The sequence below is a fragment of the Notamacropus eugenii genome, chromosome 1, assembly GCF_028372415.1.
Source record: "Notamacropus eugenii isolate mMacEug1 chromosome 1, mMacEug1.pri_v2, whole genome shotgun sequence".
NCBI classification, from domain to species: Eukaryota; Metazoa; Chordata; class Mammalia; order Diprotodontia; family Macropodidae; genus Notamacropus; species Notamacropus eugenii.
In genome coordinates, this window is record NC_092872.1 from 706,429,433 (window position 1) to 706,454,066 (window position 24,634).

General features: G+C 37.6%; 1 protein-coding gene across 5 annotated transcripts in view; it reads left to right on the forward strand.

Moving 5' to 3' along the window:
• ACSF3 (acyl-CoA synthetase family member 3) overlaps positions 1 to 24,634 on the forward strand; it is a 250,324-nt gene that overhangs the window by 79,454 nt on the left and 146,236 nt on the right. For all 5 annotated transcript variants that reach the window (XM_072636361.1, XM_072636357.1, XM_072636359.1 and 2 more), the window contains 2 exons: positions 2,742 to 2,896; positions 7,599 to 7,744. In XM_072636361.1, the coding sequence (XP_072492462.1) occupies positions 2,742 to 2,896; positions 7,599 to 7,744 (301 nt within the window). The remainder of the gene's footprint in view (positions 1 to 2,741; positions 2,897 to 7,598; positions 7,745 to 24,634) is intronic.

Below are 24,634 nucleotides of genomic sequence, written 5' to 3' on the forward strand. Positions count from 1 at the left end.
ATCACACTTTTTGTATTCCATATTGCATGGGATTGTTTTCACAATGGCACTTTCTAAATTTTATTGTTATCATTATTATTGATTATTTAATGCCAAATTAACTTTAATCAATGTAATTGTAATTGGGGAGTATATTCTTGGCTCATGCTGACCCAGCACCTTCAGTATTTTCCAAGTTAGGCGGCTAATTTAGAGAACTTAGCTCATTTAAAGAGAAATTTGTGTTTAATCCATGCAAGGATCCCTCTTCCCTCTAGTATCATGTCTTAGTATAACAAAGTTCTTATTAAGTACCTACTGTGTTGTCAGGTATTGTACTAAACCTTGGGGTTAACAAGAAAGGTGAAAATAGCCCTTCCTTCACAGAGCTTACAGTGTCATGGATCAACTGTGGGTCCTCTCTTCTCTACCCATCAATTTACCCACGGTCCTTGAAGTTATTGAAGATGAATTAATTGATGGGAAGCAAACAAAGGCAAAGGATATCTACTTTTTTTTAAATTACTGAACTAGGAATGCCTCACACATCTGCTTTATTCAGCCTTTCCAGAGGAGAGCTGACTTTTGCTACTTGTGGGTCAAATATGAAATCTCAGTCACTCTTTGTTTCTTCCTCTCAGTTTCATCTTTGCCTTTTGGTGTTTACCTGCTCAGAGGCATGCTCTCCTGAAGCAGGTGAGCTCAGAGGACATCCTCAGGTCTGGACCCAAAGGTCATCCAGAGTAGGAGCCACCAATTACTTTCATTGGTCTGATTTCTGTTTTCTCCCATAGCTGATACCTTTGTTTGCTCCCTGCATGGGAGGCATCTATGGGAAAAATAACCCCTATCATAATTCATTGTATGATCCATGGTACGATTTAAGCCTGTGCCTTTTATGCATCCACTTTTCTAAACCCTAATGGCAGGAAACAATCCCTTGATGAGTAGAGGGAGGAAAGGAGCCAAATTTCAGAGCTCCCCCTCCCACAGGGTAAGTGCCTTTGTTAAATGTGTCTTCCTGTATTAAGGGTGACAACATTTCAAAAGAGGGCTGATTGTTCTCAGGCAGTGGAACAAAAGACAAAGCACATGAGGGAGAGAGGGAGAGAGTGGAGGCTTCACTGAAGTAGACAGTAATGAAACTGAGCCAGGGAGCAGGATTGAGAGTAGAACAACTGGTCAACAAGGTGATGTTGGAGGAGAATCTCTTGTTTACCTTCAATAAGTTTATATTTTGTTGTGTTTTTTTTTCCATATCCTCATGTTCCACTCTAGCTGGGAGTGGGTAAAGGTGATGTTAGGGCATGTCCACTATGGAGTAAGGTGGGCATTGAGGAGAAAAGGTTAAAAAAAAATCAACCCCATTCACCCACTCCAGTGCTAGAAATGATGATCCTTTGAAGAGAGGAATGGTATAGAGTATAGAGAAGGAATTAAAAGAAGAGGTCAGTCATCTGTTCACTAAGGGGTAAAGTGACGATGGTAGGTAGGTAAACTCACCAGATTGAAAGGCTAAGTAACATCTATAGTATCTTGTGGGTAAAATTGTCAGTGTTGAACAAAACCTATACCAGAACGAGAAAGTTTAGGAGCCAAGAAGGGTTTATTGAGTTCACCAGCAAGGGAGCCCTTGTTGGTTCCAAAACTTTCTGGTTCTGGTATCAGTTTGCTCGGCACTGACAATTTTACCCACAATTTCTTCATCTGATTCTGTGGTCCTAGAACCATTGGACTATGAGAAAACATGTGCTAAGAAAAATTCAGTGACTCTGAAGCAATCATTTGGTGACCTGGAAGTTTTCCATTTTAAACTAACTCTGGATGTAGGGCTGAAAAAAAAAATTTCCCCAATTAATTAATTTATTAATTTTTAGTTTTCAACATGAGATGTATTTTTAATGAAGAGTGAGAGGCAGTACTAGTATTGCCCAAGAAGTCGGTCTCTTTGGTGGTAGATAATTACCTGTCCTTCTCAGAAGCAAATCCTAACAGACCATCAAATGTTGACATGCCTCCTAATTTCTTTAAATAAATCAGAAGACTAGGATGTAACATTTGGAAATTCTGCTGTAAAATTTCAGGAAAGCATCTTGATATTGATATTGATCTTGATATTAAGTCATTTTGTTATAGTGAGTCCAAACTTGACTTGACATACACATGAATGTATATGTTTATGTATGTACATATGTCTGCGTATTCCTATGTCTATGTGCAGGCGTATGCATGCATACACATATATCATATACCTTTCAGTAAATTACTGCTTTTCATTCTGGTTTACAGATTGCAACTGTTTTATAATATAGAGGCATTCTAGTGAATTTCATTCTGGCTGTCTCCTACCAAACACATATTTCTTGTTTGCAGAGCCCCAGCCAGGGAGACAGTAATGGTGTTAATCTAAATAAAGTTCCCTAACCCTCAAAAAAAAAAAAAAAAAGATCCAGGCTGATTTAATATGTTATGTTGGTATTTTCCTTACAAACCACAAGGACTAACCTTTGACTATAGTCATCAGAGTCAAATGCTAATTATTGGTTTAGTATAGACTGTCCCATTTTGGTGATAGATGATGTGATTATTTGACTATTTTCAAATGAGCAACTATGTTCTGGAAGGAATATGCTTATCAGGATTTTCATGCTTAAGGAAAGGCTTAAAAGATGGAGAGCAGTGATGTCTGTGTAATTCATTGGTGCAATATAATCATTTTAGTCTCTTTCTTATTCAGAAAATCTTCTTCCTTTCCTTTCTAGGTTTGGGAAAAGTTTCTAAGCTCTGAAAAGCCGCGAATCAATGTTTTCATGGCAGTGCCAACCATTTATTCCAAATTGATGGATTATTATGATAAACATTTTACCCAGCCTCACGTCCAGGATTTTATACGTGCAGTCTGTAAAGAGAAAATCAGGTAACTGAAGAACCCAGAAAGTCTTAAGGCTTAAGGAAGAGATGAATGTAATCAACTCTGGGATCAGAAAACTTGTGTTCAAGTCCAAGCTCTGCCGATAAGTAACTGCGGGACCTCAGAGCAGTTATCCAGCTTCTTCAGGCCTCAGTTTCCCCAGTTTCCTATGAAATGCTCTCTTAAATAATTTCTATGATTCTTCTATCTCGAAGCACTCTGATTCTTTGAGTCTGTAGTTTGTTTCTGAGAACATTAGTTCTTCTCTATGTTAGGAGACTTTATTTCCCATTTTCTTTAAATACAACATATGGGGCAGTCACACATATGTATGTACCTCAGAAAATTGTTCCTTGGTTCAAGGTAATGCCATTCAAAAACTATAGTTCATGAGCCCCCAAGCAATGTGTTTACTTTAACCAAGAGACATTAATTTTAAACAAAAAACATTAATCAAGCCCTATAGAAAATGAATTTAACCAACAAAGATTCCCACATGCAAAAAAGGACTATCTTTTCCCACAGGTTAATATACCACTAGTCAGTCAATAAATATGTATGAAGTACCTATTGTTTTGCCAGGCACTGTGCAGATACAAAAGAGGCAAAGCACAGTCCTGGCCCTCAAGGAGCTTCCGTTCTAATGGAGGAAACAAGGCAACAAACGTCTGTGTATGTGTGTACGTATTTTTGTCCTTTATTTTCAAAGAGGACCATGACATCAGGGAAATGATGACATGACTGAGAGTTGACTTTGATTTGAGTGGAGAGGAGCTAATATATATATATATATGTAGGAAGGAAGACATTGGAATTAAAGGGGGTTGGGAAAGGCTTCCTGTAGAAGGTGAGATTTTAGATGGGACTAGAATGAAGCCAGGGAAGCCAAGAGGTGGAGATGATGAGGGAGAGCATTCTAGGCATGGGGGACAGCTGGAGAGAATGCCCAGAACTGAGAGATGGGTTGTCTGTTTCCTGGAAAAGCACTGAGTCCAGTGTCACTGGCAAAGATAGTAACAGTGTAGCAAAGAGTAAGAGATAGGAAGATTGGAAAGGTAGGAGGAGACTAGGTAGTAAAGGGCTTTGAATGCCAGAGAGTTTTGTAATTGATCCTGGAGGTGATTGGAAGCCACTGGAGTTTATGACATGGTCAGACCTATGCTTTAGGAAGATCACTTTGGTGGCCAGATATAGGATGGATTGCAGTGTAGTCTTGACATGAGGTGATGAGCACCTGTACCAGGGTAGGGACAGTGTCAGAGGAGAGAAGAGGGTATATCTGAGAGATGGCACGAAAGTGACAGGCCTTGGCAACAGCTTGGATGTGGTGGGGGTAGGGGGGTGATAAGAGATTGCAACGAGTCCAAGATGACCCCGGGTTGTGAGTCTGAGCAACTGGAAATATGGTGATACCCTCTACAATAATAGGGAACGTAGGAGAAGGGAGGCTTTAGGGGAAAAGATGGTAAGTTCTACTTTCGATGTGTTTAGTTTAAGTTGTCTGCTGGACATTGGGTTCAAGATGTCTGAAAGGCAGTTGGAGATACGAGATTGGAGGTTAGCAGAGAGTTTAAGGCAAGATAGGTAGATTTGAGAATCATCAGGATAAAGATGGTAATTTAATCCATGAGACTGATAAAATCACCTAGTGAAGTAATATAAAGGGAGAAGAGAAGAGGGCCCAGAATTGAACTTGGTGGAACACCTAGTGTCCACTAGTTGGAGGAGATGCATTCAGAGGGCACAGATGACCACACATGACACATGGAGAGCATATATGTAGGGAGCACCTGTGACCAGATCACATTCATTAAGGAACTCATGCATGGCCCTAACAATTCATAATTTCATTATTGTAGGGCTTCTGCTATCCTATGATGATGTCATTATGCTATTTTGTGCTACATTTTGCTTAAAGCTACCTCTCTTCTCTAGATGTATTGTCTCTTCTGTGTGTTACTTCTATGGCCTAATTGTAGCCAAGCCTCTTTTTTTTTTTTTTTTTGCTGCCATCTTCTGGGCTTTACTTCTTCAGGGTCAGATACTGGTCATCTCATCTACTAAGATATAAGGACTGGAAAATCTCTTCCTGACAAACCCAGGCTGACAGACCTTTAGTCTATAAGGTAGGGCTACAAATCACCACACCCAGCTAAGGATGACTATCAAATGCCAGCCTGTGTATCCTCAGGCTAAGATTAAATCTGTTCTTTTGACTGAATGTGTCTGGTGCTGTGTTAAAGTCCAGTTTCCCAGATGCATTATCTGAATTAAGGATAGCCGTTTTTCATAAATCCTGTTTAATGCTCAAAAAAAAAATCTTTATCAAGGTACTTTGCTAAAGAGAACCCACAGGAACTGTGTTGATGCTTGGGCTATAACATCTTTTTTATCCTCTAGGTACTCTCCAGTTCAATAGGCAAATGAATGTAAGCCAGGACAAAAGCTAAGCAAAGAAGGCAAAGTCTTTGTCCTCCACCCTCTTGGCCCATGGTTCTGCCTTTATTGTGGAAATCTGCCAACCAAAAGCTTCCTGGTTTTTGGTGTTGCTTTATTGATAGTTCAAAAACTGCTTTTTAAAAAAAAAAGTTTTTTTGATATAGTTTTGTGGGAAGTTATGAGTAAATTGATTGAATTGGTGAAGAAGGATCGTGAATTGGTTTATCCATTTTTTTTCTTCGCCCATCTTTAGTACTTAAATCAGTTTTAGCCACTTGTCCTTTTTACCCATGTACTTAATTTGTTTGCCTGTCCTAATTTCAGTTTGTTTCTGCATGAGCCAACCTTGGCTTCTATGCTTTCTTTTTCCTTTTCTACAGTTCAGACTTTCTGTCTCCCTTCTGAGCTAATATTCTCTCTCCCATGGTAACCTTAAAGTGCTGTGTAACTGATGAGAGACAATGTGGTGTAGTGAAAAAAGGAAGAGAATAGTCATTTGTAAAGTACCTGCTGTGTTCCAGGCATGTGCTAAGCACTTTTTCCAAATATTATCTCATTTGATCTTCAAAACAACTCTGAGAGCCAGGTACAATTATTATCCCCATTTTACAGGTGAGGAAACTGAGGCAAACATGTTAAGTGACTTGCTCAGGGTGGCACAGCTAGTTAAGTGTCTGAGGCCAGATTCAAACTCAGGTCTTTCTGGCTCCAAGTCTAGCCCTCTATCTACTGAGCCACCAGCTGACTAGACACTGGATTGATTGGGAGTCAGGAAAGGTCTAGGTCTCACTCTCATTTCTAATCCTTATTATCTGTGAGACCATGGACAACTCACTGGGCAGCATCTCTCTGAACCTCAGTTGGTCCTCATGTTTTAAATGGAGATAATGATACCCACAATACCTACCTTGCAGGGTCATTGTGAGACTCCGTTGAGATAATATATAGAAAGTGCTTTGTAAGACTTAAAACACTATTCAGCTATTATTATTACAAATGTTAAATTCCAATTATTCCTCCTTCTCTGCTTATATGACAACACCTCCAGATCAGGGTAGTTTACAGGATCCTTACCTCATAGTTACTGTTTAAGCACTACTCAAAATTCTCTTCTCTGTTGAAATTGTAGAATTTTATGTGTCTGATGGAGCCAGTTTTTCCTTATAAGAGCAGGGAGGTAGAAAGAATGGAGTCTTTTTAAACACAGTAATAAGATTTTTGAAAATCTAAACCCCTGGAAGCAGAGGGCATAATTTGGGCATACTTACCTAAATCATAAGCACATTTATGTTGACATCAGTGTTCTTCTATGCCATACAACTGAATTGATGACTTTGGAAAGGCCAGGGTGGTAGATGGATTGGATTTTACCAATTAAATTTGAAAATGGTCAGAAGAAATTCATTTGACTTTACTTCTATTTTTCCATTTCTTTGTGGGGATATTTCAGTGAAAATAGAATCCTTGTTACTGACATTCCCTGCTGCTTCTCAGTTACCTGAACTTGGTCTCTTGTGTGACATGCTGGTATTGTGTAGCTATTGATTGAGATGTCAGATGTCCTGGGCCAGAGATTTGAAATAAGTAGCAGGTCCTACTGAAATATGTATAACTAAAAATAGAAATCACATCAATGGAAAGAGAAGAAATAAAAGTGATACTGAAATATACTGTAAATCCTCACTAATTTATACCAGTTGGAGAAAGCCAATCAGAATTATAGATTTTATTTAAGGAAATGCAGTACTTAGTATTTGCAAGTTCCAGCATTTGCTAGAAGGAATAGCTAAATAAGCATTCTCTAGTGAAGTTCCTTTTGGACCTACTTTAAAGAATTAAGATTGAGAATCAGGAATGATTTGTAGTTAGTATATTTACGGAATCATTTGTAATTAGCATGCTTGAGGAATCATTTGTAATTAGTACATGCAAATGGGGGCTCCTGAAAATAATTTGCTCTTATGAGCTGGCTAACCAGGCCCCTTTCCTTCTTGTTTACACTCTTATAATCTGCAGAATAAACCTTTTAAAAAAGAAAAACACAAAACAAAACCATACCAAGGTAAACTTCAGGCCAACCTGCAAACTCGATCATGAATTTTAAAATAAGAAGGTCCAAATTAATGAAGTCCTCATGTTTTTGTTGGAAGGAATTGGAAGGAATTGTTGAGTCTTTCTTTAAAATTTTGTACATGTTTTTTGTTGAAGAATATCAAGATCTCTTAGGATTTAAATATTTTTCCTTTTCCCTTTGGTTCTCAATGCTTAGGTTAATGGTATCAGGGTCCGCTGCTCTACCTGTGCCCGTCCTAGAGAAATGGAAGAAGCTCACAGGACACACTTTGCTGGAGAGATACGGAATGACAGAGGTTGGCATGGCACTGTCTAATCCCCTGAAGGGTATTCGTGTCCCAGGTATGATCACTTTGAAGCCACAGAAGGCTCTTTCCCATTTGGTTTTGGATCTTCTTCTTTATGTGATGTGAACTTTCCTCCTACTCAAGTTGGTTGGCTGTCATGAAAATAGAACTAGTAAGGTGTTCTAGCTGTTAGACTGTAGCTATAAGTAAAAGTAACCCATGGCAAGATGGCAGACCTGCCAGCCAGGGTTCTGACTTCGATTCCCTCAGAATCCATAGCTCTGTGTTGCCATGACACCAGAGATAAGCCATCTGTCAAACGGTCTTGCCCTACTTTTTTCCTGGGAGCCTGTAGTGGTAATACAGATGACTGGGTGGAGAGGTGCTCCTTGTACCAGTGGTCTTTCTGTGCTTCTAGAATGGAACAGAGGAATGGAGAGAATAGCCACCATAGCCCTGTATGTCACCTGGTAGCCCTGGGAATGAACCTAAAACCTCCGTTAGTTTAGATCATTTGACAATGATGAACCTCACACCTTCACCAGAAGCCACTGCTGTCCTGAATAATAAGTCAATGGCAACAGCATTCTGGTCCTTGCAATAAGTCCAGAAGGCAATGTTTCTCTTGCTACGAAACTACCTGTGCCTCATCTCCTTCCAATTCTAAATCTTTTATTTTTGCTCCATGTTTTGTCCTGAATTCTTGCCAAGCACATACTATACATTCTTTTCACTGCTTTCCTTGACCTGTGAATTCTGAGCTACAGGGGTTTAGAAAGCAGGACCCAGAAGCCAAAAAAACATTGTGAATGCCTGGACCTTAGCCCTTGTGGGTCCCTGTCTTTGTCTCTCAGGATTCTAATGCTCGATGTAGTCAAATCTATATTGTTTATTTCATGTGCCTAAAACCTTAACTGTTGAATATGAATCCGAAGAATTTGGGTTGTGCTAATAATTTTTCCTGTTCCTTACTTGAAGTTAGGACCTCTTGAACTCTCATTTGTTGATTTATGCAGATCAATCAATAGGGATTCACTCTTCACTTTGTCTTTTAACCTGAGAGCTTTGTCACTTTTCTTCTGGACACAGTTGTAAGACTAGTTAAGATTATGACTAGTTAACAATTAGACCATTGTCAAACACCCAAATCATAGTTGGAAGATTGCATCTGAAGAGAGTTCACCCCTCCCATTCCAGAAGTTTAGTTCTGTTAATTTCATAGTTGATAAACTATGAACCTGGTATACATTATTGCCTGACTTTCTGAAAACACTGTATGTCGTGTTGTCAGCTGTTGCCTAATTTCCTAGAAACACAGTATATAGCACGTGTTGACTGCTGCCTAATGCTTTTGTTTAAAGAGCTTTGTGTTGGAAGGTCAGAAGCAGCATGGCCTAGCAGAGAGAGGTCAGCTTGGGAGTTAGTAAGACCTGAGTTCAAACCATATTAGCTTTTTGATCGTGGGCAAATCACAGCTTCTCAGTGCTCCAGACACCTACAGCTCTAAATTGCAGAAGAGTTACGACACCAGGTGGTGTCTACAATGGCCAAAAATGTTATAAGGCTTTTTGGGGGAAAATTGAAAAGCACTCCCTTACCTAAGTGAAAAGATTGTTCAAAACAATTGAAAAGAACTTTTTCCTTTTGAAGTATTTTCTACCAGTAATATTTTTAAAAGTTATTTGTGAGAAATATTAGATGCCTCTGCTTAAGTATTTTTCTCTGTTACAAGGGACAGTTCAGTGATGGAATAATTTAAGCAGGAAAGATGTGTAAAACAGCAGCAGAAAAACTTTGCAAAGAGAGACAGAAAAATGGACTTTTCCTTTCTGAGGACTGTTACCTTCTCAGGCCCACAGACTCTGGGAACAACAGACCAAGGTTAATTTGGACAGTTTCTTCAAGAGTTGATCCTTGCACTTAATTCTACAGGAATGGAGCTTGTTTGTTTTCCTAAGAAAATTGTACACATCCCTTCTAACACTAGTCCTCAACTGTTCCAGGTCCCCATGTGCTTTTGCTAGCCTGAAAACAGGACCACTTGTTTTGTAGTTAGTAAGAGCTCAGGAGAACGACTCTCAGCAACCAAGGTCATTGGACAGTGGGACTGTGATCTTGGAAAAAAGAGAGGTCATCCAAGAGAGGGAACTAGATATGAAAAAAAATTGAATCAGAGTCATTATGTGACTACTTTTATCACTTAGAAATGGAAACATGGTGGCCACAATGCATGTATTTGGGTGGATTCTTCTTTGTTTTATGAACCTAGTAGTTGATAGAAGGGTTTCTTGGGGAGGGTGGTGACAAGGAAATGAATCTTGGTGATACCTGGGAAGACTAGGAGGCACCAAACTCTGTAAAGGATATATCAAAATGTGCGTGACATTCTTGTACCTCATTTGACTCCAGTTGAATATCACGCTTGCACCCAACATGTACAAACATACTTGCAACTCAGCAACTCAGTTCAATAGATGTATTCTTTGACTCTCATTTGCCCAATAGTCCTTTAAAATAATAGATAGGTTACAAAATTCTTTCATCACAACCAAATGAGCCAGCTTATTTGAGGGACTAAATAGTCACACAGCTATTACAGTGGTGGAGACAGATCTTTTCACCCCATGTCCAGGCTCTCTGAATATTAAATTTGACCTTTGCCACTCCCAAATCTATATAAAAGTGGTGTGTGTGTGTGTGTGTGTGTGTGTGTGTGTGTATAATTATCTATTATATATATTTAATTAAATATTTCCCAATTACCTGTTAACATTTTTGACATTTCATTTTTAAAAGTTTTGCTTCAAGTTCCTTCCCTTCTCTCGCGTCTTGAGAAGGCAAACACTATGATACTGATTATAAAGTGAAGTCATACAAAATATACTTTTGTATTAGCCATGTTGCAAAAGAAACCTCACAAAAAACCTAAGAAAAATAAAAGTTTTTTTTTTAAAAAAAGTATAGAGCCATTACTTTAACACAATAATTCAGTTTAATTCAAGGTTTATTTATCTAGAACCTGTTATGTGCCTATAATTGTTGACATCATGGAAGATGTACTGTGAAACACAATACATATTTTATCAAGTGTCTTCAGAACTCTGTTTTAGTGTGATACAAAGTTTAGAACATTAGACACATTGCCAGCCCTCAGAGAGCTTATAAACTGGTAGAAGGATGACCCCAACAGAAATTGTAGGCAACTGTGTGATTGTTTTAGAGAATTATGAAAAAATCTTGTCTGAGGCAGAAAGAGGGAAAACTTCCTGGTAGCATTTGAGTTGAACCTTTAAGAATTGTTAGGAATTCTATGGGAAGCATCATGATATAGAAGAAAAAAGACTGAACTGGCAGACTTCTGACCTGTGCTTTGAATGGACAAGTCATTTTACATCTCTGAACCTCAGTTTCTTTTTCTTCTGTCCTTGATTCCAGTTGTCTCATTCTATGTACTAATGATATAATATGTAAAACATTTTTCAAATTTTAAAGTGCTACATAATTGTTAGCTATTATTATTATATTATTATAACGAGACTGTGATAATTAGATAGCAATGTATACTCAAATACCAGAATGTAGGATCTAGCTAGTAAATCCTCTTGCAGGTTCATTTATCCATTTGGTAGTCATACAGCCATGGTGATTTATGTAGCCATTGAGTTTATATAGCCATTGGAACTTATGGAGCCATGGAGCTATATACGTTCACTGGGATTTATCCATCCATTTATACGTAGGAATACTAATGATCAGATGCACAGGGTTCAGTGTCATTAGTTTCTTGCTATTGCTCTTGATTTTTTAGCTCCTTTTTACGAGGCTATTCATGTTTCATGTGCTTTATTTCTAGAGTAGGTGGTGGTTTCATCCACAGTCAGAAAAATGAGCTTTCCTTTACCAGCAGATCCAGATTTCTCACAGCCATGCCCGCTCCCTTATAGAGGTGCTCCTTCATAAAGATAGACCAGTGAATGAGAGAACTCTGCTCTCACCAGTAAGACAGATTGCCTATTTGGAGTGTCAGAACTCTACTTTATCTGTCCTTTGACTGGAATGATGGGACTGGGAACACTGAACAAATGCAACCTAGAGGATGGCTGATTTCATAGTAGTGAATTTGAACTTTGCCAATATGAAATTCATGATGATTTTGGACATAGACTGGGCTGAAGTTTACATTTTCATTTACGGAACTATTTGTTGACTGGTTTTCACGGTGTATCCAAAGAGAGTTTTTGAAAAAGCTAAATTAAGAGGGATATTTATCCCACCTGTAAGCTTGATCTTTTTATTTATATTTTACTATATATTTATATGTAATATATTTTACTATATATTTGTGTATAATAATTTGTGTATAATATATTTTGCCATATGTCTATATATGATAAATACATTTTATTATATATCTACATGGCTTTATTATGCATTATGTATACATTTTGTATATTTTATTACATATTTGTATATAATAAATGTATTTTATATTTTTTTAAAAAATAATTTTGTTGATCCATTTTGTTTTTATATTACCTTCATTTCCCAATATATTATTACCTTAAAACCACTTTGTCAGCACCAGTCAGCCATAAGCATTGTATAAATCACAAATGCTGCTTACTCTTTAAAGGAGGTATTCCAGAACCTCAGCATGTAACTCAGTCCATCCATTTATGTTAATGCATATAACTCATTTATTAAGTTGTCTTTCCTTTAGAATAATATTATTTGTACTTTACTCATTCAGATGGGATCTCTCCTCTGTTTATCCAAATTTATAACAGTCCCATTTTTCTTAGTCTCAATAAATAGTGCCAATTCAAACGTGGTTCAGAAACGTAAATAGAGCTCAAAGCTGTAGGAAAGGAATGTTATGTCATTGGACTGCAAATGGTTTTCACAATGAGATAAATCTGTAGAAGTTGAAACCTCCCATAGGTTTAGTGACTCTGAGATTTAGTACCATCATGAAATCCCCCAGGTCTAAAATATAGTTGGCAAATGTCTGAAATTTAAGTTGTTTGAATGTGTTAGCATAAGTTGTTTGAATGTTAGCAGTTTCTCAAGTCTTTCCTCTTTCTCATAAACCTTTGCTTAAACATCATACTCTTTGTCCTATAGAAACGCATGCTGTACACTGCAGTGCTCTTATGGGATAAATCATGTTGTTCAATTACTCTTTGAACGTCTAATACGAGCAGTTTCAGAACTGTTGTTGTTCTACTGTCTTAGAAATATTGGTGATAATTTGCTCTTATGTAGTGCCTTTTATCTAGTAAGAATTAACAACTCCCATTCATATATTAATTTAAGATTGCCAGACAAACCTTGTGGGGTATGTAGGCACAAATGTTATTATCTTCATTTTACAGATGAGGAAACTTACATCATGGAAATTGCCCACAGTCACACTGCATGTACATGTTTGAGATTAGCCCAGAGCTAAGGTCTTGTGACTCCATATCTAGTGATCTTTCCCCTTTGTTATACTGCTGCTTAGGGAAATTTTCAAAGATCTCAAAGCACCTTATACTGTCTAAGTTCATGAATGATATTTGAGCTAAGAGGGCAGAACACATTAGCCATTAGAGAGTTGATATACAAGCTAAGGAGATATCAAGAAAGCATCTCACTGCCCATGATGAGTTCCCTCATCTCCCCTACACACATCAAAACAACTCATCATTCTCCATCCTCTGAGCCTTTGTTTCAGTATCTGAGTCAGAGTTGGGCCCTCTTGCCAAGGTTAAGCCCTCCCCTAGTGGTCTTGAAATGGTAATCTAGTGTTAGATTAAACCCAAAGATCCAAGCTTTGGGGACAAGAACTCATCATTTGACAAAAATTTCTGGGAAAAGTGGATAACAGTTTGGTAAAAAACTAGGCATAGGCAAACATGGATAAATGATTTAGATATAAAAGATAAATTAGTAAAGTAATACCTTAATAAAATTTAAATAATTAAAATAAAATGAATACTTTAATAAAATTTGCTTATAAGTAAATTAGGGGAACATGGGATAATGTACTTGTCAGATTTATGTAAAGGTAAGAGTTTATGACCAAATTTTGAAAAAGAAATCAGCAATTTTTGATTACTTGGGTTTACTTTTGGTTTGATTATAGGATTAAACACTTTTCTTTAGGAAGAACTAGCCCCAAACTAAGCCAGATAGCCTCTTAAGTCTAGGTTACCTATAGATTTAGCTGAAGAGGTAGATTGAGAAGACTTTATCGTTTACTAGTTGGTAGTTTAGAATAAGACAGTAAAATAATCATAGGATTACTCTTTTAAAAAGCTAAGTTTCCCTTTCTGGCAGAAAGGGGGGTAGACTAGAGACTAAGCCTCCATCTCTAGCAGCTGGAGAAAGGTTAGCCAGAGGTTAAGTTCCTCTTTCCAGTCTTAAATGGATAGGCTTTTTTTTCTTGAGCTAGAATCTAAGTTGAGTAATGGAAATTCTAAGGACGATGCTAACCACTGACCATAAGTTCCTCTGTCCCGGTACACTTTCTGGTTACAAAAGACACCACCTACAGGAAAGGACTTCTGGCATAGGATTAAGAAAGTCTAGGAGAAGCTAACTAGTCAGGTGACTTGCCTTGTCCAATAGAATTATGTTCAAAACAAATTTCTATAATTTTTCCAATTCCTCTTTTTTGTTATAAAAACCATCTCAGTAAATAACTCATTGTCTCTGACCTCTTAGGAGTCAGGTGACTTGATATAGTAGGCAAGTGCTAGCTTTGCAAATAGGTGGCACAGTAACTTTGGCCTCAGTTTCCTTTTTATTTCAGATAATCAGTTTTAACAGTATGAGATAGAGGGGTTTATGGGAAGTAAAACATAATTTTTATTACATGAAATTAAAACTTTTTTAACAAACAAAACTAATGTAGCCAAAATTAAAAGGAAAACAGGAAATTGGGGGGAAATTTCATAACAAGTTTCTCTTTTAAAAGTATCATTTCTCAAATATATAGAGAATTAAGCCAAATTTATAAAATCAAGAACCATTCTGCAATTAATAAATAATCAAAAGATACGAACAGGCAGTTTTTGGATGAAGAAATCAAAGTTATCAATAGTCACATGGAAAAAGGTGCTCTAAATCACTACTGATTAGAGAAAGGCAAATTAAAAGACTCTGAAATAGCACTTGACACCTATCAGATTGGCCAAGATGACAGAAAAGGAAAATAACAAATTCTGGAGGGGATGCAGGAGCTAATGCACTATTATAGTGGAGTAATCCAGCCATTCTTGAAAACAATTTGGAAGTATGTCCAAAAGACTATAAAACTATGTACACCCTTTGACCAAGCAGTGCTGCTACTAGGTTTATACTCCAAAGTGATCAAAGGAAAGGGAAAATGACTTATACAAAAATCTCCTCTTTTTTTTTTGTTGTTGTTGTAAGGAAATCAAAGGAATCCCCATAAATTTGAAAGTGGCTGAACAAATTGTGGTATATAATTGTGTGACTTTTGTGTTATAAGAAATGACAGGATCGTTTCAGAAAAACCTAGGAAGACTTATGTGAATTGATGCAAAATGACGGTAGCAGAACCAGGAAAACATTGTACACAGTAACAGCTATATTGTAAGGATGAACAACTGTAAATGACTTCACCGTTCTCAACAATACAGTGATCTAAGACAATTCCAAAACATTCATAAAGAAAAATGATATCCAGAGAATTGATGGAGACTGAGTGCAGATCAAAGCATACTGTTTTTCACTTCCTTTATTTTTATTATTTTATTTTGTTTGTTTTTTCTTCTGCAACATGTATTGCATGTATGTTATTATTCAGTCATGTCCAATTCTTATTGACCCCATTTGGGGTTTTCTTGGCAAAGATACTGGAATGGTTTGCTATTTCCTTCTCTAGCTTATTTTACAGATGAGAAAACTGAAGGAAACAGGGTTAACAGGTGACTCTTGCAGGGTTACACAGCTAGTAAGTGTCTGATGCTGGATTTGAACTCAGATCTTCCGGGTTCCAGGCTTGCCACTATATCCACTGCTCAATTTAGCTACCCCGTTTATAATCATATCAAATTGCTTACTTCTCAAGGAGGGGGTGAGGCAAGAGGGAAGGAGAGAATTTTTAACTCAAATTTTTAAAAAATGATTGTTAAAATCTTTACATGTAATTTGGAAATATTTAGCAAAATAAATAAAAATAATTCAACCTCTTCCCTCCCCCACCAAAAAATCAAAGACTAGGGATGGTTCTAGCCAGAATGGTGGAATGGAACTTTTGAGCACAGGAATGAAGTGGGGCTGGAGGCTATGCATAAGGGCAAGTCTTTTTATATCACAGTATCACAATTCCAGAATGAAGATTTGATGCTGTGCAGGAACAGGTGATGCTGATGCTCAGTTCTCTTGCTAATATGCCAGAACTGAGCTGTAGAACTTGTGCAGACTGTGTAGGGGACTTGTGCCTAGGTGTGGTGGACCAAGACAAAGAACAAACACACACCTGAGGCTGTATAATGGGCAAAGAACAGGCAGCAATTTGGCACTGACCCTCATACAAAGTCATATTCAACTCTTGACCTAGTCTGAAAGCTATAGCTGAATAACCAGAGCAGAGAGCTCAGACCAAGGGGGAGCCTACAGTTCTGTCATTTGTAACTTGCATAGTCTTCTAATTAGCTAATGATGGCCAGGGCTATAGATCTACTGAGCATAAGACAAACAAGAGTAAGTCCAAAGTTGTATTGCCTGGACTGAGACCTACATCAGGAGTTTGCAAAGGTTAGACCAGGTGGGCAGACTTCTCCTTGGAGCAGATAATTTTGGGCTCACTGAATATTTGCAGGTCCCCAGACTGAGCTGCCTTTCTAAGATCCTTGAAGGACATAGCATTCAGTACTTGGAGAACACAGCAACAGAACCCAAGAGAATATGAAATAGGGTCAAGCAAGGTCCAGACATTCTAGAATTGTACAGAACCTAGTTCAAATGCACATTCCTAATTCGAGAAGTATGGCTAGAAGGATTAAATAAAAAAGGCTTCCCACTTCTCAAGAGTTATGGTGACAGGGAGACCTGGATTTCAAGCCCAGAAGATAAGAATGACTCCAAAATATTTACATGTAAAGCCTCAAAGCAAAACACAGTTGGGCACAAAGTTTAGCTGGAATTCCTGGAAGATATGAAACAAAATTGTTAAAAAAAAAATAATAACTTAAATATGATTTTACAAATGAAATGAGTTTACTAGAGAAAGAAGAAAAATATGAAAGCTACAAAGGAAAGATTTGGAATGAAAATTAACGACCTATCCCAGGAGGTTCAAAACCTTACCCAAGCATTAGAATCCTTGAAAATTAGAATGAATTAAACAGTTGTTAATAACTCCATGAGATAATCAAAATAAAAAATAAGGGGGAGCAGAGAATAGAAGAAAATATTAAGGTATCATATACCAAAAAACAACTGACCTAGAGAGATAATTTTTTTAAAATATTAATTATTATAATTTTTTAGGAGGCAGTTTGGTAACTTAGTAGATGGTGACTTACCTAGGACTAAAGTCAGGAAGACCTAAGTTCAAATCTAGCCTCAGAAATTTGCTAGCTATGTGACCCTGGACAAATCACTTAACCTCTGTTTGCCTTGATCTGCCAGAGAAGGAAATAGCAAACTGCTCCAGTATCCTTGCCACAAAAAATCCATATCAGGTCTTGAAGAGTCAGACAGAATTAAATGACTAAACAACAAGTTATAATAATTTATTCTTGGTTTATTAATAATTGTTATTTTTATTATATTGTTATTATTATATTAATTTATTGATGTTTATTAATAAAGTGAGATAAATCACTAGACTACCTGAAAGCCATGACCTGGGTAGTCAAAGAAGTTGGATGTCATATTTCTAAAAATCATTCAATTCAATAAACTTATCAAGCACCTAGTTTGTGCCAGGTACCATTCTAAGTGTTGCTGACATAAATAAGAAAAAGACAGTCTCTTCCCTCAAGGAAACTAAAGTAAAATGAGGAAGAAAATACACATAATGAATCTGGAAAGTGAGAGAGGGAGCATCAAGGGCATTATGTACTGCGGAGTTCAACCTAAGCAGAACTGCAGGTGGAAAATGGAGAGTGAACTCATGAAAGAAAACTGCTGAGATCTTCTAGAACCAGAAGTCAAAGTAAAATCTGGGGTATAGAAGAAATCAACAGAACAGTTATAATAATGGAAAAAATCAGTGTACCCCTTTTAGAGCTAGACAGATCTAATAACAACAACAGAAGTTTAGGACCTGAATAGCATTTTAGAAGAGTTGGATGTGATAGACCTGGTGATTATTGAATGGGAATAGAAAGGAGTTTACACATTTCTCAACAGTGTATGGTACCTTTACAAAAACTGACCATGAATTAGAGTACAAATGTATCACAAACATTTACGGAACCAGCAGAATTGTTCAGCATATCTTTTATGGACCATGATATAATGAAAATTATATTCAATAATGTGCCATTGAAGAAATTATTAAAATTAGTTGAAGACTAAATAACAATCCTAAAGAATGGGCAAATCAAAAAACAAATCATAGAAGCAGTAGATGATTTCTCTTAAGATAATGACAACAAGACGGCATACCAATATTTTTGGACCCAACCAAGGCAGTCCATTGGGGAAATTTATATCTCTAAACATTTTCATTAGAAAAAGAGAAAAAGAATAGACCAACCAACTGGGAATGCAACTAAAAAGATGAGATATTACATACATTTTTTAAAAAGCCAATTAAACTCCAAAATAGAAATTTTGAAAATCAAAAAGGAGACTAACAAAACTGAAATAAAAAACTCATTGATTTAGAAGGTAAAACTTAGATGCTGGATTTTTTAAAAAAATCTAATTAGTTTTAACTAATTTGATTTTTTTTTTAGAAAAGAAAAGAAAAATCAGATTACAGTATAAAAATAAAAAATTCATAAAAATTAAGATACAAAATAAATTATGAGAAATTATTTTGCTCAATTATATGCCAATCAAAGTGACAACATAAATACATGAATATTTACAAAAAATATTTACAAAAAATCCCAAATAAACTGAGCAAGGAATAGAGGATTTAAATAACTCAGTCACTGAAAAAGAAATTATATGAACTTTACAAGGATAAAACTCTAGTACCAGGTGGATTTTGAAGTGAATTCTATCAGATATAAAAAGGACAATAAACTCTAATATTGCATAAGCTGTTTGAAAAAGTAGGAAAAGGAGTCCTACCAAATTTCTCCAAAATACAAATCTGGTGTTGATACTTAGACCAGGGAAGAGTCAGAACAGAAAAAAAGTATAATAGTATTTATTTCACAGGGTTATTGTGAAAACATATGTAAATCACTTTGCAAATCTTAAAATATATGAATACTAGCTGTTATTATTTTTAATATATCTAAGTTCCCTCTGTGTATGACTCCCTTTCCTCTCCCAGAAAGCCAAACTTAAAACAGAGAATTTTTTTTAAGTGAAAAAGAAGAAGAGAAAAATTCAGGAAGGCCATTTAATTGATTTTTTAAAAATCCGATGTACCAGTTATGTTCTATAGCCGTTGGACAACACTGCCTTCCCCTCACATGTACACTCCTCTTCAGAGATGTGGGGGCAGGTGTCTTCTCATATCTCTTTTTAGGGGCTAAGCTTCTTATTTTTGACATTAATTTTTTTTTCTCTTATGGTGTTTTTTTTCCATTCACGTTATTATAGTCATTATATATATCATTTTACTGGCTCTGCTTACTTCACTTTGAATCAATTCACTTAATTCTTTTATGGTTCTTCATATTCATCATATTTGTTTTCTTATAGCACAGTAATATTTCATTACATTCCTGTACCCCAATTTATTTAGCCATTCCCCAGCTGATGGTCTTCTACTTTGTTTCCAGTTCTCTATTGCCACAAAAAAAGTGTTGCTATAAATATTTTGGTGCATATGGAGATCTCTTTATCAGTGACCTCCTTGGGGCTTATGGAATCTCTGGGTCAAAAGATATATAGAAATTGTAGTCACTTTATTTGTATAATTCCAAGGTTCCAGAATTGTAGTACTCATTCATAGTTTCACCCACAGTGCATGTTCCTGTTTTTCCACAATTCTCCAACATTGAGTATTCTCATCTTTTGTCATATTTGCCAATTTGTTGGGTGTGAAGTGAAACTTCAGGGTTGTTTTGATTTGTGTTTCTTTTATTAACAATTTGGAGATTCTTTCATATGATTATTAATAGTTTGCAGCTCTTTTGAGAAATATTTGTTCATATCCTTTGAACACTTATCTGTTGGGAAATGGCATTTGGCTTGAGTGTGTATTTCTCTTAGTTGGCCATAGATCATAGATACCAAACCCTTATCCAAGAAACTTGTTACAAAAATTTTTTTTTCCAGTCAACTGCTTCCCAAAAGATAAAACCTTGCACAGGTAAGTTCTGAAATTCCCTCTACTTATTTCCTATGCTGTCACAAATCTAGTATCTGTCATGGTACCCTGCATTTACTGGGTCAAACTGAAAAATTGTTCACATTTCTCTCACTCCCTTCTTGGACAAGTGCCCATTATTTAGTTTGCATGGATATACTGAATAGGAGGTCATGCTTGATGAACTTGGTTAGAATCCCACTGATGTGTACAAAGAATTAGGCAAAGGTGAGACCACTGTGATCATTTACTTTTACAGCCTTTCAAAATCAAATCTATAGATACACAGTGTCAGTAGCTAAACTTTGACAGGTTAAGAGCTAGATATAAAGAAGAGCCAAGGAGTTGGAGGGAGCCATTTTGGAACAGGAAATGGGATGGTAACGGTATTTAAGCACTGAACTTGTTTATTCATATAATATCAGTTGAGTAGAGACATTAGCGAAATTATAAGCAGGCTCACTTAGAGTAACCAGCTAAGACTAAATCATAGAAAGAAAGACTGTGTCACTAGTTAAAACTGAGTTTTAGCATCATCCTACTTCAGAGTACATTTAGGTTTTTATTATCAGGTGACTGATTATCCAGGTTACGGATTATCGCAGAGGCATCTGACTACTTTTTCACCTGCTTAGTGTATTTTACTATGTTATTGGGTTGCCTTTAACATATAGAAAGGAACCTTGAATCAATTCAAATCACTATGTTACAAACTCTTTGTTAAGTTTTGGTGGGGAAGAAACTTTCACTTAGGTTATTTGTGAATTTTCTCTTTCCTTTTGGCTAAGCTGGAGTATTGATCCCATTGCCAAGACTCTTTTCCTTTGTCTAGTTCATATATGGTGAGTTATGATTTGCAGATCAAAATTTGAGTACAATATCCACTGAGTCTGAGACTTTTAGATTGAAAATAGGCCTTAAAGATTATTTAGTGCAGAGGTTCTTAGCCTTTTTTGATGTCCTGGGCCCCTTGGGCCAACCTGGTGAAGCCTATAGACCCCTACTCAGAATAATATTTTTAGATGCATAAAATAAAATACTGGAACTATAAATGGATAAAATAAAATACTGGGACTATAAAGGGAATCAATTATGTTGAAATACACTTATCAACATACTTAAAAACCAAGTTTATAGACCCCAGATTAAGAACCCCTCATTCTGGTTCCACTACATTTTTATACAGGAAAGGAAATAGAGGTGAGAAAGGTGAATTGCCTGGCCCAGTTGGTGGCAGGTCTTTCATCTTCGGGCAGAACCTTGAGTCTTTCAACTCCCACTCTAGTGCTCTGTGCATTGTACTATGCTGTTTCCTTTCTGGGAAAGGATTCAGCTCCCAATAATCAGAATTCCTTAGATAAGTATGATTCAGTTGGATGCAGTTTGAAAGGGCAGGACCATCAACTTCTTGTCCCACTTGACTTAGAGACCCTCTTACCCACTCTTTCATTTCTCCCTCCACCCTGAGCTTATTGGAGTGAAAGTGCTACCCAAATCTGAAACAACAATAATGTCTGTATTGAGACAGAACATGTATTAGAGCATGCTGTTGGAAAGATCACACTGAGGGAAGTTTATACAACCCTAGGCACCTGAGGGATATCCAAAATTTGAAAAAGACAAGGAGGGTGGCAAGGGGCCTCTTGGGCCATAATTATTAGAAAGGATAAGAGGCTGAGACTCTAAAAGGGGCAGGCTCTGAGGGAGGCAAAGAGAAAGTTCTTTACACAATGGGTAATTAAAGTATGGAACAGATTTCCCCACGGCAAATGTGGGAACTATAACCTCAAGTCAGAATTACCCAGACCCTTGGGGAAAGACTGCAGGGATGAACGTTAGATAGATCGGGAGGCTGAGCTCACTGGACCCAGTGATCATCCCCTGTCCCCATTATCACCTTCATTGCAAAATGATCGTTGTAACTCGCTGCTAATTGAGGCAAGGCGAGTGATTATATACTTCTGGAAATGGAAAGTTTATCTGGAAAGAAATTATAGTGCAGAAATCCTTGAAATCCTAAATTACTGGCTTTAAGCATTTACTCGAGACACAAAGACAGTGAGTGGAAAACGAGGAGTAGGAATGGGGAAGGTTTTCTGGCTGCTAGAATTGTGAATTAATTGTAATTGGTTGTTCTTTTACCTTAAGCCACCAAAAAGACAAAATTGGCTTTGTGACAAATTTCATTTTTATGTTAGTTCTTTGATTTCAAGGGAAGACATAAGACCCCATCCAAAATACTCTTTTTTATTCGTGATGCGAATCAACAAGAAGAAGGGATTTTTTCCTAAGTCCCCGTCTCCAGAGATGAGACCTGACTCTTATCTTGTGGTGGTCGTAGTCCTGGGTCGTTTTGTTGCTGCTGTTGAGGAGAAAAAAGGGTTTAAATGGGTTTTTCCTCATAGGCTCCCCTGGCTCTTCTCCCCAACCCTCTCTCCTAACCTTTCTCTATTTACTTTCGATCCCTTATATCATGAGATTTCTTGGAGGCTCAAAGGATCCAGAATCCCACTTTCTGATCCCTTGGGGTCGGTGCCTTGCCCCCTTACACTGTCACCCTAATTCTAACACAGAGAGATTTATCCCATAATTGACAAACAGTTTTCCTTGCACTAGACTCTTTCCTGGACTCTTCCATGTGCTGGGAAACAATCAAAAAAATCTCCTCATCCACTTCCTGGGGCTTCTGACCCATTTTTGGCTGACTTGCCTCTGGTCAGTTAATGTGCTTCTTGCTCCTGTACCCCTGAAGCTTTGATTAGTTCATTCCATACATTCCAAGCTGGAAAGGACCTTAGAGACCATCTTTCCATTTTCATTTAACAAAAAAACTGAGGCCCAGAGAGAGAAGGTGACCTGCCTAAAGTCACTCAGGGAACAAGTAACTGAACTAGGACTCGAACCCAGGGCATCTGTCTCCAAATCCAGTACTCCTTCCCCCCCACCCCTGGATTCTTGGGAAGTTGACACGGATGGCTTCCAAGGTCCCTTTCCAGTCTGAGATTATCGCATGATTCTCTGAAATCATAAAAAAATAAAATCGAGGGACGAGGGGGTGAGGTTGAAAAAGGAAAAAAAAAATGTGAAAGCAATGTTTGCTTGTATATGGTTAAAGCCCTGTTTAAAATGCCTCTGTTTTCACCAATTCTCCTTCTAATCCCCCTGGTGCTATTACTGTGAAGGGAGATGAATAATTCATGGTCCGAATGCCTCACTGGGCCTAATCACCACTTTAATTGGAGGCTTAGATCAGAGGCGGCTAATAGCTCTAGTGCGGACTCGGTGTATTGTTGACAGTGAGCTCGCTGAGTACCTTATCGTTGGCCTGTTTCAATTCTCCCAGGACACAACCACAGAGAACCGCATCAAGGTCCCCAGATACCAAGGGACAGAGACCGCAGGGCCAATTAAATTTATCTGAGAAGAGCTGACAACTTTTTTAAAGAGAGGAGAACTGTTGCAAGAATAATAGCACCACTTCTTTCTGACTGCTGCCTGGAGTTCGACACTCGGTGGGCAGGCTGCCAACATTTCTTAAGATTCATGAGCCTTGGACTAGGGAGGAAGGGAGGGAAGAAGGTGTAGTGGCCTCGGCTTGGGCTCCGAATGTGCCCCCTGATGGCGGGGGCTGGGAGGCAGACACTGGGCCCACTTTATGCTTACCATCTGCTTGAGGTCTGAGCCGTTAGCTGCCAGTGTGAACTTTATTTTAAAATATCACAGGGCCTGTGAAACTCAAGTCATTATCTTTGCCTGGAGATTTTAATTACATTGTTGCATTTGTGGTGCTATAATTAAGATTCTGTCAGCACTTTCATTATGGATCTCGTTTCTCAACGGTTTGTAACTTTTGCTTTTGGAAGAGGGGGAGAAAAACACCCTTTCTGTACAAAGCTGGAGATAAGCGTGTTCTGAGCAAAGGAAGGAGCTTTATGGGTGTGTCTGGTTTGTTGTGTTAAAGAAAAAAAATCAGTGAAGGGGGAGGCAGGAGAGGTGTTCTTGGCTACGGAGAAGATAGGATAAAAAGACCCAAATGGTTAATGTCTAATGACAGACAGGAGTGCCTTCAGTGAAAGGAATCGGGAGCACCTGCAGTACACAATACTCTGATACAACTGGAGCATCACTTCTGAGAGAAGGCTTTGCTTCTTCTCATTTCCTTTGTCAGTGATGCCTGGATAAAGGGGGAGCCAGAAACTAACAGTGGGTTGAGACACTCTTTGTCAGTTTGATTCCTGTTAGTGACTGGATCAAGTCCTCAGACATCATAGCATTGAGTGCCTTTTATATTTGCTGAACCCTTTCAGGAAGGGAAAAATATATTTGGAGCAAGCAGGGGACTGGGGCGATCTCTTTAGTTACTATTGTAAAGCCAGGAAAGCCTAAAGAATTCCCCAAGAAAACAGGGAATATTTGTTCCATTTTGTTGGGGCTGCACCCAATCTGACAACCCTGTGGGTGGGCCTTCTAGATGCAGCAATGACTTAA